The sequence below is a fragment of the Anastrepha obliqua genome, chromosome 6 (genome assembly GCF_027943255.1).
Source record: "Anastrepha obliqua isolate idAnaObli1 chromosome 6, idAnaObli1_1.0, whole genome shotgun sequence".
In the NCBI taxonomy this organism is placed as follows: Eukaryota; Metazoa; Arthropoda; class Insecta; order Diptera; family Tephritidae; genus Anastrepha; species Anastrepha obliqua.
The window spans coordinates 54,956,171-54,972,526 of NC_072897.1; the positions used below are offsets into that span (position 1 = coordinate 54,956,171).

General features: G+C 34.8%; 1 protein-coding gene across 10 annotated transcripts in view; it reads right to left on the minus strand.

Annotated features, from left to right (window-relative positions):
- The window catches only part of LOC129249796 (inhibin beta chain), a 94,869-nt gene extending 78,926 nt beyond the window's left edge, over positions 1–15,943 (minus strand). For 2 of the 10 annotated variants that reach the window (XM_054889438.1, XM_054889437.1), the window contains exon 1: positions 15,354–15,943. In XM_054889438.1, coding sequence (XP_054745413.1) covers positions 15,354–15,389 — 36 coding nt within the window. In that variant the 5' untranslated portion in view covers positions 15,390–15,943. Of the gene's footprint in view, positions 1–15,271 lie in introns of all 10 variants that reach the window. The other 8 variants (XM_054889436.1, XM_054889435.1, XM_054889443.1 and 5 more) reach the window with 7 other exon arrangements.
- Between the last annotated feature and the right edge of the window lie 413 nt (positions 15,944–16,356).

The window sequence follows — 16,356 nt, forward strand, 5'->3', positions numbered from 1 at the left end:
ATATTATATTATATTATATTATATTATACTATATTATATTATATTATATTATATTATACAATATTATATTATATTATATTATATTATACAATATTATATTATATTATATTATATTATATTATATTATATTATATTATATTATATTATACTAGCAAACCCGGCCCGCTCCGCTGGGCACGCTAAAATAGAATAGATATGGTTTAGAACAGAAAAGATATGGTTTTCATATTATTTATTTCTTTATTCTTTGTTCAAGCGCTTTGCCATAAACAATATTTTTTGTTTTTCTATTTGTTTTTGAGTAAATATATAATGCTGTTGGCTTCCCAACATGTGAACAGCCAACGTATAGTTGGCCATGGGTGAATACTGGTTCTTCTAAATTCATCCCGCATATTTCTAAAGTTTGCCCTTGTGATTTATTGATTATTGCAAATGCTAAACGAATGGGCAGTTGCAAACGCTTGAATTCAAATGGCAATTCAGGTGGAGTCATTGGAGTTCTCGGTATTAGAACGTATTCATTCGTTTGACTACAAGTCTAGTTCCGTTACATAGCAGCTTTGTTCAAATTGATGTCTCTTGGTCGATTTGATCTGGACCGTGCCATTCGTTGCCGATTTGCTTCATTTTCTTCTTGACGTTCTTCTGATGTCGCGTTATTCCGAGCATTTCTCATGCGCCTATTATTATTTGTCGAGCGACTAAGATGAATACGCGATTGTCTTGGCATTTGTACTGTAATAAACATTATTGTAATTATGGTATTCTGAAATTTTGTGGATTATATTTTTTGTTTTTTTATTTTTTTTATCATTTGATTCACTCATGGTGCAACGTAGTTTATCGCATATGAACCGAAAAAATAAATCCACTAAATTTGATGAAAACTTACATTAATTAATTCCAATTTACCACGTAAAAATTCCTAAATGTATAAGAAAAATATAAGCACGTGAGCGATTGTTAATTGAAAAAATAATAAATTTCTTTTTTGTTTTTGACGATTGTTTCTTAGTTTTTCATTTGCGTTGATTTGAAATTTAAAAAAATATTCTTTTTTCATGATCATCAAGTGTTAACAATGTGTGTAAGTTTGGTTTAATTCGGCGCAAAGACACGGCGGGTCCACGTTTTGGCATATATTTCGAGACCCTAGTCATCAATAGGTATAAAAATTACCCCGTATTAAAGCACTTATCGACAGCTTTCATTTGATGCCCATATTGTACATACACAACCAAAGGTTACCCGGGTCCACATTTTGACCTATATCTCGAGACCCCAGTCACGGAGCGGCATGAAAAATACTCTGTACTAAAGCATTCACCAACAGCTTCCATCTGATATCCATATTGTACAAACACATTCTAGGTTCCCCTTTTGGTCTCTATATCGAGACCCTAGTCACGGAGCAGCATGAAAAATACTCTGAACTAAAGCATTCACCAACAGCTTCCATCTGATATCCATATTGTACAAACACATTCTAGGCTCCACGTTTTGGTCTCTATCTCGACCCTAGTCACGGAGCGGCATGAAAAATATTCTGAACTAAAGTATTCACCAACAGCATCCATCTGATATCCATATTGTACAAACACATACTAGGCTCCACGTTTTGGTCTCTATCTCGAGACCCTAGTCACGGAGCGGCATGAAAAATACTCTGTACTAAAGCATTCACCAACAGCTTCCATTTGATATCCATATTGTACAAACACATTCTAGGCTCCACGTTTTGGTCTCTATCTCGACCCTAGTCACGGAGCGGCATGAAAAATATTCTGAACTAAAGCATTCACCAACAGCTTCCATCTGATATCCATATTGTACAAACACATTCTAGGCTCCACGTTTTGGTCTCTATCTCGACCCTAGTCACGGAGCGGCATGAAAAATATTCTGAACTAAAGTATTCACCAACAGCATCCATCTGATATCCATATTGTACAAACACATACTAGGCTCCACGTTTTGGTCTCTATCTCGAGACCCTAGTCACGGAGCGGCATGAAAAATACTCTGTACTAAAGCATTCACCAACAGCTTCCATCTGATATCCATATTGTACAAACACATTCTAGGCTCCACGTTTTGGTCTCTATCTCGACCCTAGTCACGGAGCGGCATGAAAAATATTCTGAACTAAAGTATTCACCAACAGCATCCATCTGATATCCATATTGTACAAACACATACTAGGCTCCACGTTTTGGTCTCTATCTCGAGACCCTAGTCACGGAGCGGCATGAAAAATACTCTGTACTAAAGCATTCACCAACAGCTTCCATTTAATATCCATATTGTACAAACACATTCTAGGCTCCACGTTTTGGTCTCTATCTCGAGACCCTAGTCACGGAGCGGCATGAAAAATACTCTGTACTAAAGCATTCACCAACAGCTTCAATTTGATATCCATATTGTACATCCATATTGTGCATCCAAACTATACGTAAACCATCTTCAATACCTACTTAACAATGTGAGTAAGTTTGGTTTAATTCGGTGCAAAGACACGGCCGGTTAGCGAACACACACAAAAAGTTGACTTTATTTTATATATAAGATTATATTATATTATATTATATTATATTATATTATATTATATTATATTATATTATATTATATTATATTATATTATATTATATTATATTATATTACAATATATTATATTATATTATATTATATTATATTATATTATATTATATTATATTATATTATATTATATTATATTATATTACTTAACAATGTGCGTAAGTTTGGTTTAATTCGGTGCAAAGACACGGCCGGTTAGCGAACACACACAAAAAGTTGACTTTATTTTATATATAAGATTATATTATATTATATTATATTATATTATATTACAATATATTATATTATATATTATTATATTATATTATATTATATTATATTATATTATATTATATTATATTATATTATATTATATTATATTATATTATATTATATTATATTATATTATATTATATTATATTAATATATATTATATTATATTATATTATATTATATTATATTATATTATATTATATTATATTATATTATATTATATTATATTATATTATATTATATTATATTATATTATAATATACTAAATCGAAAACAGCTTTAAATAAGAGTGGCAAAAAGCCATTCATCAAGAATTTCCTCCTGCGATTGACTAAAAAATCAACTAACATGTAACTATAAAAAAAAACTAAAAACCATCACTTGACCCAAATAGTTCCAGCATCATACAATTCTCATTTTTCACGCTAGGTCTTTCCTTATTCTACATATAATTGAAGAGATTAAAAACTCCTTGAAGTACGGCAAAGCAGGAAAGAAATTGCATGCCCGAAATTTATAAAAAAAACACCTTAGACAGAATCTTTTTCTATGTATAACACTTGTGTGGGCTAAATGAAAGGCGAACGAACTTCGGCTTCAGCCACAAAAATTCAGTCCGGTTTCTAGCTTTGGTCGGACATTTATAAAAATTCTTTTGTTCAAAGTTTTATAAAGTCTCATATTATGTAAATGCTGGTATCAAGGCATACTTTTCTGTTGGAACAAATTACATTGAAAAATCTATCTAAGTCTCCATGATGGAAAGAATAATGAGATGGCGCCTATTGTGGTACCGTTACTTTGTTCTCAGCGAATTTGACAGTGAGTTACGTCGTTATAGCACCAGTATGGCCAGATTACCATTTTCTTAACTTGATTTAGAATTTTTTTTTATTTAGTCTCGGAGTATTAGTTCTTTCTTCATGACATTTTTCTAGCCTGTTCTAATTAAAAGTAATGTTTATAATTTTGTAAAATATACATTTCTTAAAAATTAGTTCAATAATTCACTCAGTTTTATTTAGCTTTACTCTTTCTTAACATCTGGTTGCATTACTCGCGATTGCGGTTCTTCTCTTTTTAGCAGTCAAATCTCTCTCTTGCTACTGCAGTGTTGCCTAGCTTTGGATATAAAAACGCACTAAAATGCCCATTTAAGGAAAATAAAATACCAAATTTTTATTGCATTACTTAAAGCACTTTGTAAGCGTGACAAATTGTATTTAAAATGTGCGTTTTTTTTAAATAAATATGTTATGGATATGTACAATTTAATTTATGAGTTTTTTTGTTAAAAGAAACTCTTTTGTTGAGGGAACGACTTATTTGCTATATTTCAGGTTAAGTAACAAAATAAGGTACTCTTTTTGTAAAAATTACGTTATGGTTTTTCAGTATTTTCTGGTATTTTGTTGCTTATTTTTACTGTGAATACACCTCTTGATGTCCTATGTCCCATTAAGGGTTAAGGACCGGAGGAAACGATTACACCTGTATGGCTTTTATTCACATTCAGTAAATTCAAATGCTTTTTAAAATGTGTAAAAAGGTTTTGAATGTTAAGAAGAGTTGAGAGAGGGAGATTTAGTATTCTTGTATAACCTTAAAGAGAGCAAAAAATTAAATTTAAGATTTCAAAATATCAAATTTTATAAGAACCAACAAATTTTCATTAACACTAAAATCTTGTCAGAGCGACCGCTTTTAACATTCTTTTATTTATATTAATAGTAAAATGTTTTTAACTTATAGTTTCGGTAGCTTTAAATTAAAAATAAAAAGGAACAAACACCAAACTTAAAATATTTCGCATTTTGGGTATAAAAAAGCGCTAAATTTATTGTGAAGAGCAAATGGAATTGACACTGCACAACTTGGCAAAAGTGACGTCACACACTCTCTGATGGGCGCAATCTTGTTTCTATCATTCTTGCGTCTCCATCGAATGTGGCTGATGAGCAATTATTCAGTACTGCAAGTCCGCTCTATACCGATAGACGCTAGCAAAATGAAAATGCCGATACTACTGTAGGTAAAATATCAATTCCTGAAATGACAGAAGCGTTATGGTACACTAATTGCGGTAGAAAAACTAAACTCCTTATTAGTTGCCAATTATGTCCAGGTGTAGAAATTAAAAACATAGGGAGTGTGAAAAACAAAATGTAAGGAGTAGGTTATGCAAAGTAAAAGGCGTCTGACAAATTATTAAATTATTATTCCAAAGTACACTTTCTATCAGTCGAGTTTTAGTGATTGAACGGAAAGTGCATGTCGGTAACGGAGTGAAGTGTAGAATAGTGTAATGATTGACGAATCGTTACATTTGGAAATTGGAAGGCCCGATAAGTTATATTATGAGCTGAAAGTAATTGAAACTTATGTACCTCTTTTTTCCTTTATTAACAAAAATATTGGACTTTTAAAGACATTACTTTTTTACTACTTAGGTATTTGAAAATGTTTAAAAGTCGATGTTCCTTCTCAAAAATTTTTTATTTCTTAAGTTTTTACTAAATATTGTTTTCTACGTACATATGTATATGCAATGATACAAAATTGCTGTTTCGGTCACAAAAAAGAATTCACAATCCAATGAGTTAAAATATTCGTACATATCAATAATTTTTTTTAACGATAAATTATAAGCAAAGCTCTGCAACAGCTCAACCCCTAACTTTGCCAAATTCACTGAGAACCGAGTAGCGGTACTACGAAATGCGCGACTTCTAATTTTTTCAAACGCGCTCCAGCGAAGGGTTTTGGAATTGAAAGAGTATTTGAAATTGAATAAAGTTGCCACATAAGAAAAATCGCTGCTAGTGATTCGGCAAAAATATTAAAAATGTTTCTGTCACAATGGAAATATCTAATTTAATAAAAAGAAGGATTCAATTACTAGCGTTGTACAATGCTCTCAAAATCTCAAAACTATTACAGAGTTGCATATAATTTAATCATAGAATGCGTTTGCAAACTTTGTAAATTCTCTGTATGTATATCCCTCGGGTCGAAGCCACGTGCACCTCAAGTTCTAGGCTTACTTCGGACATGAAACATCATAATGATAGAAGTTAATAGTGATTTCCGGTAACACATTCTTTGTGAATTATTGCTTTCTTTTTTTCGAAGTTATTACATATGTTTTAAGTATGCACTAATTTATATTTAAATGATTTAGTTCTGATTTTTGTGAGTATTTTTTAGGTAAATGTAGGTCACTGACAGGAATTTGCATAAGAAAAATAGGCCGTAAATTTTATTGTTCAACAATGTAACTACATAATAATATTTAAAACAGCCAATAATAAAATCGAAAGTCTATTCATTTTTTGACAGCAATTGGAAAATGTATTTTTTACAACAAAGTAAAATATCCTTAATACAAAAATCAGAATATTGTCATTCTGTTGCACGCAATCTATTTGGTCCATCACATGACCTGCTTCTCACTTATTTGTTCACTTCCTTCTTCCTCCGACCTTTCACCATAAGTAAGGTAAGGGTCCGGCACTCGGAGTGTAACCAACTTCAGACCGCTCGCGCACCGGCACGGGCATCAGCTGTCTGTTAGTTGGCTAAATGACAGTCCAGAGTATTGTTTACAAGCGCGGGGAAGCATTTTGCGAGGGTAAATGCGAAAAAGAAAATGAGTAATGAATATCAAACGTAATAGTGTGATTGCATTATATCTGGATGAAAAATCACAAACAGCGATTTTTCCTGAGCTCGAGCACCTTAAAGTAAATAAAGTTTTTGTTTATCGCACAACGATACTGGTACCATCGCGAAATGTCATGGAGGTGGCCATCAGAAGACTGCAACGTCACGTGAAATAGTTCAAAAAGTGAAGAAACGACTTGAGCGAAATCCCCGACGAAGTGCCAATCAAGTGGCGAAAGAACTGAAAATATCTGACTGTAGCCTCCGCCGCATCTGAAAAATGATTGTAAAGTCGAGCCTTACAATATCCAAAACGCGTATGATCTCACACCAAAGCAGCAACAAGTCAGACTTGAGAGAGCGAAGAGCTACTTCGCTTGCCCCAAAGCGGTCAATTTCCAAACATTGTGCTTCCTGACGAAATTTGTTTTTTCGTAAACTCCCAAAACGATAGAGTTTGTTTGCCCGACCGTTCATACGAGAATATGAGTCATCGATTGGCCACCAGGAAGCAGCAACCAATCATTTTCATCGAGCCTGTCGTCAAAGTAAATGCGAAATATTATCGGGCAAGTATTCTGGACGTTGCTTTGAAGCCGTGGGCAGACAAAAATTTCGGTGGCAGACCATGGACGTTTCAACAGGACTCGGCACCGCCTCACAAAGCTCGAGTGAACGAAGAATGGCTAAAAAACACACGTTCCGAACTTCATAACGTCCACACAATGGATCTCACATTCAGCAGACGCGAATCCGATCGATTATTCTCTTTGAGCCATTTTGGTGAGCAAGGTCCGAACTAAAACCAGCCTCGAGTCGTTGAAAAAATCAATTATCCGCGAGTGAACCAAAACACCTGCAAGTCACATTCGGGCAGCTTGCGATTCGTTTCTGGACCGTCTCAAGGCTACAGTCAAGGCAAAAGGTTGTCATATCGAGAAAAAGTAAATTGATTCTTAATTTTGTATTGTATTCACACATTTTTTACTTTGAATTGAATAAAAGTAATTTTCCAAACTAAATTTATAGCCTTTTTAATTGGTTACACTACGAGTTCCGGACCCTGAATAAGTACAATGTATTCATTCGTGCCAAGTTTCAGTTGCTAGCTTAATTGGTGTTAGAGATACATATGTATATTAGGTTTCACAGTTTGGTCTATGGTATATGTCACATGTCACGACCCCTATATATCAGTGAGATCAGTGTAGCGTATTTGCATGTATTAATGGGTGCTTTTTTAGCAGCTTGAGAACTATCGATATGGATAACTAGGGACTGACAGCTGAGAATGGCAAAGTGAGTTGGCATTTCTGTTCAGGAAGGTTTAGTAAGTCATCAAGAATCGTTTCACGTTAGAAAAACGTTTCCAAATTGTGGAAATGTGAAAAAAAAATCAATTCGTCTATTTTACGTGCGGCATCATCGACCCTTATTTCTTTGGAAATGAGGAAGGAGCTGACTTTGCGGCGAATGGCAACGACAATTAGTGGCGCATCTTGCCATACAGCGCGCTTAACGATCGATTTATTGGACTGATCGAATAGACCATGTAACTCGTAGCCATGGCGGACATATGATGGATAGGGTAGGTTAGGTTGAAATTGTTGCCCAAAGAATGGGCGAAGAAATCAAATTCATCCGTTGTGATACCATTGCAAAGGGAGTAAGGTTGAGATTACTGAGTTACGGTTGTGTTAACCGTTTTATGCTGCTGAAGAATTTGATCAGGTTTTTAATATCAAGGCCTGCTATATAAGCATGCATAGCAAAGAAATGAGAACCAATATGCCGAAATCTTAGCCCCGCGAAAACAGGGCACCCAAAGAGGAAGTGCTAAGATGATTTCACCTCATCCCCCATATAGCTGACGCGAAAGGACTCGAAGTAATTCCGAGCTTCACAGCATGCATACCTCGCAGATAGTGTTCTGTGAGAACACTAGAAATTCGATAAATTCGAACGTCTCCGATCAACACGGGTCCAGAAAAATTTCGCGACTTTACAAGTTTGTGTACTTTCCCAGCGCTCGCTGAGTTGACGCGAAGCCCACCTTTCCAACAGCAGACCGCATTTAGCCAATGGAATCCCAGTTCTCTTCTTTCGTAGTGAAACTACCTCACAGGTCCCTTGTGTGACCAGCTCATCTGCCTCGTAGTTTCCTGCAATGTCGCTATGGCCATGTACCCAGATGAGCCTTATATCGAAGAATTTGCATGCGATCGAAAGTGAAGCCAGGTATTTCCTAACCAGGTTCTTTCTCCAAATGTTGCATCCCACCCACTCCTTCCTTGATAGAATGTGAATGTAGAATATTCCGCTTGAACTAAGCGAGGGTGTACATTGGTCTGTCGTCTAGGGGATAAACCCAAACTTTCTAAGGACACTTTAGTGTCCATAAGTGAACTCGAGTCTGTAGCCCGAGCCTCTCAGTCTGATTGCGCCACGTGCACCGGCAGTTTTGATCGCGATGTTTACAGGTACTAAATTTTACATTGCGTTAGGCGCTAGAATAAGAGTAGCTCGAAGGGTGATTCTAATGAGCACTAGCCTTTGAGCTCTCCCATCTTTACTTGGCTTTATAATGGTATTATAGATCCATAATACAAGTCTAGGCGAGAGGTCCCGTCTTTTGCCAGTAGCATCCTTAAATACATACAAGGTTATTGTTGCCGTCGTTAGCTTTCTGTCAAGGATCGGACCTAAGTATGTCATCTTGTCAGAAAGCACCAAATTATAATAAAAAAAATTTTTTCCAATAATATCTCTTTTTTGTATTTTCATTTTAAGTTCTCAAGCTCTTAAAAACACCCGATTCATATAATGCTGATGATTCTAAATATACATCCATATGTATGTAAACTTAGTAGTAAACAAATTAGAGGTTTCATTTTTATAAAGTATTTTCTAACTTTATATGTAAAAAATATTTATTGACCTACATATGTATATTTTATAAAATTTCAAAAGTAGCGTAGTAAATTATTTTTATTGAACATAATTTACTCAAATTTATGCTTATATTGGCCCAGCCTTGAAATTTTACTACTCTTTTCTACTTATAAAATAATTATTTAAAAATATTTTCGTTTATCTTTTATTTTTTTATTATAATACAATTTGAAAAGTAGATGTTTGTGAGATTGCCCCAACTTAATTAGTATATTATATTATTTATAATAGTAATGTAATATATGCACATACAATCGCAAGGTTGGGCTTGTTCGAGTTGTAATCCCAACCGTTATTTTGCACGATTTTTTAAAGTATCACGTTCGATGTGAAAATTTGGTAACTTAGGAAAATGTATGGCGTTGTACCTATTGTGAATTCGGACATTGTTGCGTGCAAAGTCTTTTAAATCGGCATCAAGTTTTTAAATATTTATATAAAACTCCAGTATTTTCCAACTCCGTATTCATCTTCACCTACATACATACATATGTATGTATATTAGGGTGTCCCAAAAAAATTAAAGTGTTTTTTTTTTAACGCACACCCTCTTATTTTGTTCGAATGGTCTCAAAACATCTAAAAATAAAGTTTCGTCTATTTAGAATCACGGCAACCCGTGCCGAGTTGCGCGGAAACCTAACGGTACTTGTAACGTACGGCGCGCGGGAACTGTCGGATTGATTGCGTGTAATTACTTGTTTGTTTTATTAGTAATCGCGGGTTTTTCGTGTAGTCAACATGTCGGTGGAGTTACGAAGTTCCAAAAAGGAGATATTTTTAATAGGGGACGTAAAACATCAAATTACCGGTTCTAAACTTCCCTCTAACGGGCAAGTACTGGCAGTTTTGTTCTATAATATTCGTGAAGTGAACTTGAGTGTCAATGAAAGTGCAAATCTCACAATTCGTGAGTGTATTATTTATTGGGAAAAGGCACGTGTACCGACCAGATCAATATCTCACTGTGTTAAGAAACTAGTTAACTTATACCAAGTTTGGAGAGAATTGCAAAAAAATGCGAAAAAAACTCAAGAAGTGTTTGAACAGCGTCGACAGGAGTTTGTTTCAAACTTAAACAATTTGTTTGACATCGCACATGCCAATGCTCTTCAATCGATTAAAATAAATGAAGATAAGATCTTCTTGCAGCGCTAAAGAGAACCAGGTCGGCCCGGTCACTTAGCCGGAGTGGACAAAAAACTAACAAAAAAAGAGGAAAGGACGCGCCTTAGAATCATCGAGGAGGAAAAGCGACGTGCTAAAAATTTTTCATCCTTAGCACCATCAACATCATCTTGCGAACCACCACTAGAAAAGTCATCTTCTGACTCTGAAATAATAGAATTAGAAGAAAATAGGCCCAGCGCAAGAGAAGCCTCCTCTCAGCCCGATAAAACTTCTATGCGGAAAAATATTATCACTCCCAAGTTAGTTGCCGCATTAGACAGGTGTCAATTAAGTGTGAGGGATTCTGTCTTTATAATTGAAGCTACTATTGAGGCTCTGGGTCACAATACGGATGAATTCCCTATAAGCAAGTCCTCCATCCATAGAGTTCGTACGGAAATGCGAAAAGAACGGGCTGAAGCTATAAAAATTGATTTTCAAAACAAGGTCCCGGACACGGTAACTGTCCACTGGGACGGAAAACTGTTGCCAGCTCTAGATTCACGTAAAAGTAAAGAAGAACGCCTACCGGTAGTTATTACGTACGATAATAAAGAACAAATTATTGCTGTTCCTAAATTGGATAGCTCGACAGGAAGAGGACAGGCAGACGCAGTTTGGGATGCTATTACGAACTGGAACCTTGAAGACAAAGCGCAGATTCTCTGTTGTGATACTACTGCTTCTAACATAGGCCGCATAAATGGAGCATGTGTGCTTCTCGAACAAAAACTGGGTAGAGAAGTGCTTATTTTTGCTTGCCGTCATCACGTTTACGAATTAGTACTTAAAGGCGTGTTTGAAGCGAAAATCAGTCAAATAACTACAAGCCCAGACATCCCATTATTCAAGAAATTCCGAGAAAACTGGAAAAATATCGATCCTGAGAAAAAACAAAGCTGTACAGAAAAGCTATCTTGTTTTAATGTTTCGGAAATTGACAAGCTGCTAGAATTCTACAAAAATGAATTAACCAAAGAAATCGTTAGAGATGACTATCGCGAATTAATTGAGCTTTCAATTATATTTCTTGGCGGAGATTCAGAAAAGAAATATAAGATTCGGCCTCCAGGTGCTATGCACCAGGCTCGATGGATGGCGAGAGCCATTTATTCATTAAAAATATCGTTACTTAGCTCTCAATTCAGAATTTCAAGCAAGGATAAGGCAGCTCTGTTGGACGTTTGTCTGTTCATCGTGACATCCTACGTAAAACCCTGGCTCCAATGTATTTTAGCAGTAAAGGCGCCGTATCAGGATTTGTGTTTTTTGAAGGCCATGAAAAATTACGAAACAATAGACAAAAGCATTTCAAAAGCAGCTTTGCAGAAGTTTTGCCAGCATTTGTGGTATTTGACAGATGAAGTATCTATTCTGGCTTTATTTGATGATGATGTCGATCTAGAAACTAAAGTAAGAATGATTGCTAACTTAACTAGAGAAAACCCAACAGCCCACAATAAACGCTACATTGCATCCAAAGAAGAACTCTGTGGCCCACTTTTTGGTACGTTAATTAAGGTTTGATTTTGTTCTATGACTAAGTTTGCTAATAGGTATAATTGATAACTGATCTATCTGTTTTAATTTCAGAGAGAAACATTGATGACTTCGTCTCTGTCAAAAGCAAGTTCCTGTTTAATCGACTCCAGATTGCCGACAGTTTTCTGAACAAGTGCCCCTCTTCGTGGTCAAATAATGACTCGTTTCTACAGGCTAAAAAGAAGCTGCTAGGACTGAAAGCAGTTAATGATACGGCAGAAAGAGCGGTTAAGTTAATGCAAGACTTCCATGGTTTGATCACTGTTCAAGAGGAGCAAAAGCAATTTTTATTACGTTGCGTACAAGAACACCGACAGGTATATCCCGACTGTAAAAAGCAAACTTTGAAAAGAAAATTCGATGTTTTATAATAAAAAGAAAATGAATACGAAATATGTGTTTTATATTTATTTATTTAATTAATCTAAAAATTCAATTAAATCTTTCTCTATTGTGAGCCTATAGCTTTCATACTAACTTTTAAACTCAAAGTTTGACATCAAGTCGGCACGGGTTAATGACATCCGATCTCAATAATATTTTATATTTAAGTTTTTAGAGTCAAATGGAAAAAAAATAAAGGGTGTGCGTATTGAAATTCCGAAAAAAAAATCCCCCTTGTAGCCTGGGACACCCTAATGTATATACATACATATATAACTATGCACAATAAGTGCCGAACATCAGATAAGTACCAGCTTAGCATTTGCAACAGGATTGCAAATGTAAATAAGCGCGGCTGTATTACGTATGTATCTGGAACAAGCTTTGTCAATGACATACATATGTATGGTATATAATATTTCCAGAAAAATATGGAATCCTTACGACATGTATGCAAAATGTGCTAGGAAATTATGTGTTTGCGTATGTTCGTAATAGTACATCGTATATATTATTAGTACGTTTCTTTGTAGGTTTGGTTGAATATGATAACTTCAATAGTCGAAATTGGGGATGATTTACCCCTTTCCTTCCGAGTAAAACTACGGGTTATAAGGCATAGTCCACGCAGTTCGTTGGTTTATTATAGCGACATGGCAAAGAACGAACAAGTGAAATGAATGAATGTGCAAAAGAAACAAACACAAGCTGTAATACCAACTACCACGACAATTTCAGGAACACAGCAAGCGGGTACCAGACAAGAGGCACTTGTCAAACGGCGACATCGTGGCGTCTACGTTGATTTAACTATTCAAATTTAGTTTTTGTTATGCCATTCATATGTACATATGTATGGTATGAGTGATATACTCGTTTGCTGCGACGCTGCCAATGCATAAAAGGGGATATTTGCGTTTTTGTTGAAAGCAAACTCTTACTTTATATTGTATTTTCCTCAGATTCCTTTTAGATTAATAATTATTTCATAATGATGTATGCATGTAAAAGTAAAACTTACTGTATAAAATTTCAGCCGAGAACAGATATGTATGTATGTGCATATATACATTCATACACATGCATATACATATATATATATATATGTATGTATACGAATGGCAAATTTATTTTTATCGACGAACAAATTTTGCGACCTACGAAGTTGCTGCGCTCTAAATGAGCAGCTTGAAATTACAAGCGTTTGTATGTATATTCATATATGCGGCATTTACAAAGAATTGGATTCATATAATATATACATACATATACATATTCGTAAGTGTATAAAAGTATACATAAGTTTTTAAATCATAAATGTAATACTAAGTCTACTCCTTAAACTTTAGAAAACAATCACTTCCATACAAATATATGTAAGTACGTAAATACGTACTTTTGTAAGTATGTACTCAACCAGACGCGAGCACATACATACATATGTATGTATCTTAATGGCTGATATATAGCCTATTTAACACTACCCTTGTATGGCGAAGTGTAATCGCAAATATCGCCGTATGTATGAATATGTGTATGGTCGGGTAGTTCTTGAACACATTAGAACTGAATATTGAAGAGGTCTTGACACATACCAGTGTAAATGATACACAACATGTAACTAAAACAATACGATAAACATAAGATCCACAGGACTGCGATATCAATTTATCATCAAATTCTACCGAACATAAACTTAATAAGAAATAATTACATACATACATATGCATGGATTTTCTTAAAAAGTTTTGTTTATTCTGCTGACTTCTTATTTAGAGAACACTCAAAGAAGTCACTCACCCTAGATAAGGGCTAGTTTTTTAAACAAAGCTCGTCTCAGCTGAATTTTTAGAGTAGGTTTTACCCTGCTATTTAAACTTTAGCTTCACAGTAAGCACGAGTTAAAATTAATGTTCAATTTATTTAGAAAAAGCTTATTTGTTTAATGTAGTTCACATATATTTACACATGCATACTTAATAATGGCGGCCGCCGTAGCTGAATGGGTTGGTGCGTGACTGCCATCGGAGAGAACATAGGTTCGAATTTCGGCGAAACACCAAATTAAGGAAAAACATTTTTCTAATAGCGGTCGCCCCTCGGCAGGCAATAGCAAACCTCCGAGTGTATCTCTGCCATGAAAAATCTCCTCATAAAAATATCTGCCGTTCGGACTCGGCTTGAAACTGTTGTGGAACAACATCAAGACGTACACCACAAATAGGAGGAGGAGCTCGGCCAAACACCCAAAATGGGTGTACGCGGCAACTATATATACATATACAATGATGCATACATATATGTACATATGTACATATGTATGCAGGGATGCAGATGCGGCTTCATACCTATGTACATATATAATAAGTTATGAGCACGTGGTGGTTATGTCTTTCGACTCACATATTGAATACATACAGACGTTCATATACTGGGAAATCTTTTCTGGCTTTCGTTTAATTCGGAAATATACATATTTTCCTTTAGGAAGATTATTTCCTTATATATTATCACTATATTATATCGAAATTTGAATTCCAGCACTTTGTTATGCTTTCATATATATACACTGATTAGGGAACACAGCTTTTTCTATAATTTGTCTTATTCAAGTATACTAACCATACCAACTAAAGGTTTAAAAACTACAGTTTTATAATTCCCGATTTAAATATACATCTGTTAAGCAAAAAAAGTATTAGCATACCAATGTCACAAATAACTGAAACCAAAGATAAGATTTCTTATTTCACCTTGAAAATCACGTGAACAATTTGCCCGGTACTCACGCTTTGAAATTCGCAACGCAAACTTTTTGTATACATTTTATTTCTTTATTCTATTGGATTGTTTGGAGAGCAATTCAACACAATTCACCAATTTTAAATTTATAAAATAGCAACTTAATGTCCACAATAAGCAAAATAACCGAAGTACTATAAATGTATGACAGAATCTAACGTTGGCATTATAGTCATGCTCGTATGGCGTGTTGTGACCGTTATGTTTCATTTGATTTGACCAATTTTGCGAGGCAGCCAACCAAAGCTGCTTTTAAGACTGAAAGCAACAACAGCAAGCGCCAGTCAGGCTGCCAAATTTACGAACACAGCAACAACTGCGAATAAGAAGCGGCTCAACAGCATTTACAACAACCACAATATTGAGAAATACTTATAAAATGGAATGCGTTGAATACGAATATTACCTCGCAACAGTTTGGAAATGAAACTAAATTTGTGAAACCAACAACATTTGCAATAACATCAAACATTAACAACCCGATGAAGAATAAATCGTTATAAAGGTTATCAAGCATTAAAAATAAATGTTCTGGCTTCAAACTTTGAAATGTAAAACTGTGCATAAATATGTATGTATGTATGCAATTTTACGTAAGAGTTACATATGTCTGTGAATTCAATTGAACTAGCTTAGGAACAGTGCAAAACTCCCTTCTTCATTTCTAAACTGAACGCAACCTCACTAAACGCAATTAAACCTCGTTTCCTCATACATTTATATATGTATGTACATAGATACATACTCGTACTATATAATTGGCGCTTTCATCTCTGTTAGGTGTTCCTAAATATCCCAAAAAGTACAAAACCGCAGAGCTTGTAAGAACTAGCAAGCTTTCAAGGCACATTTAAATGTACGTACATATATGTATATGTATGTAAGTATAGCTATACACTTTTCTTATGTTACCTTATTTTTATTTAAATTTTTTCACGACAGATTTTTTCTGTTTATGGTCTCAGCCCACGCTTGAAAACACTTGATTTT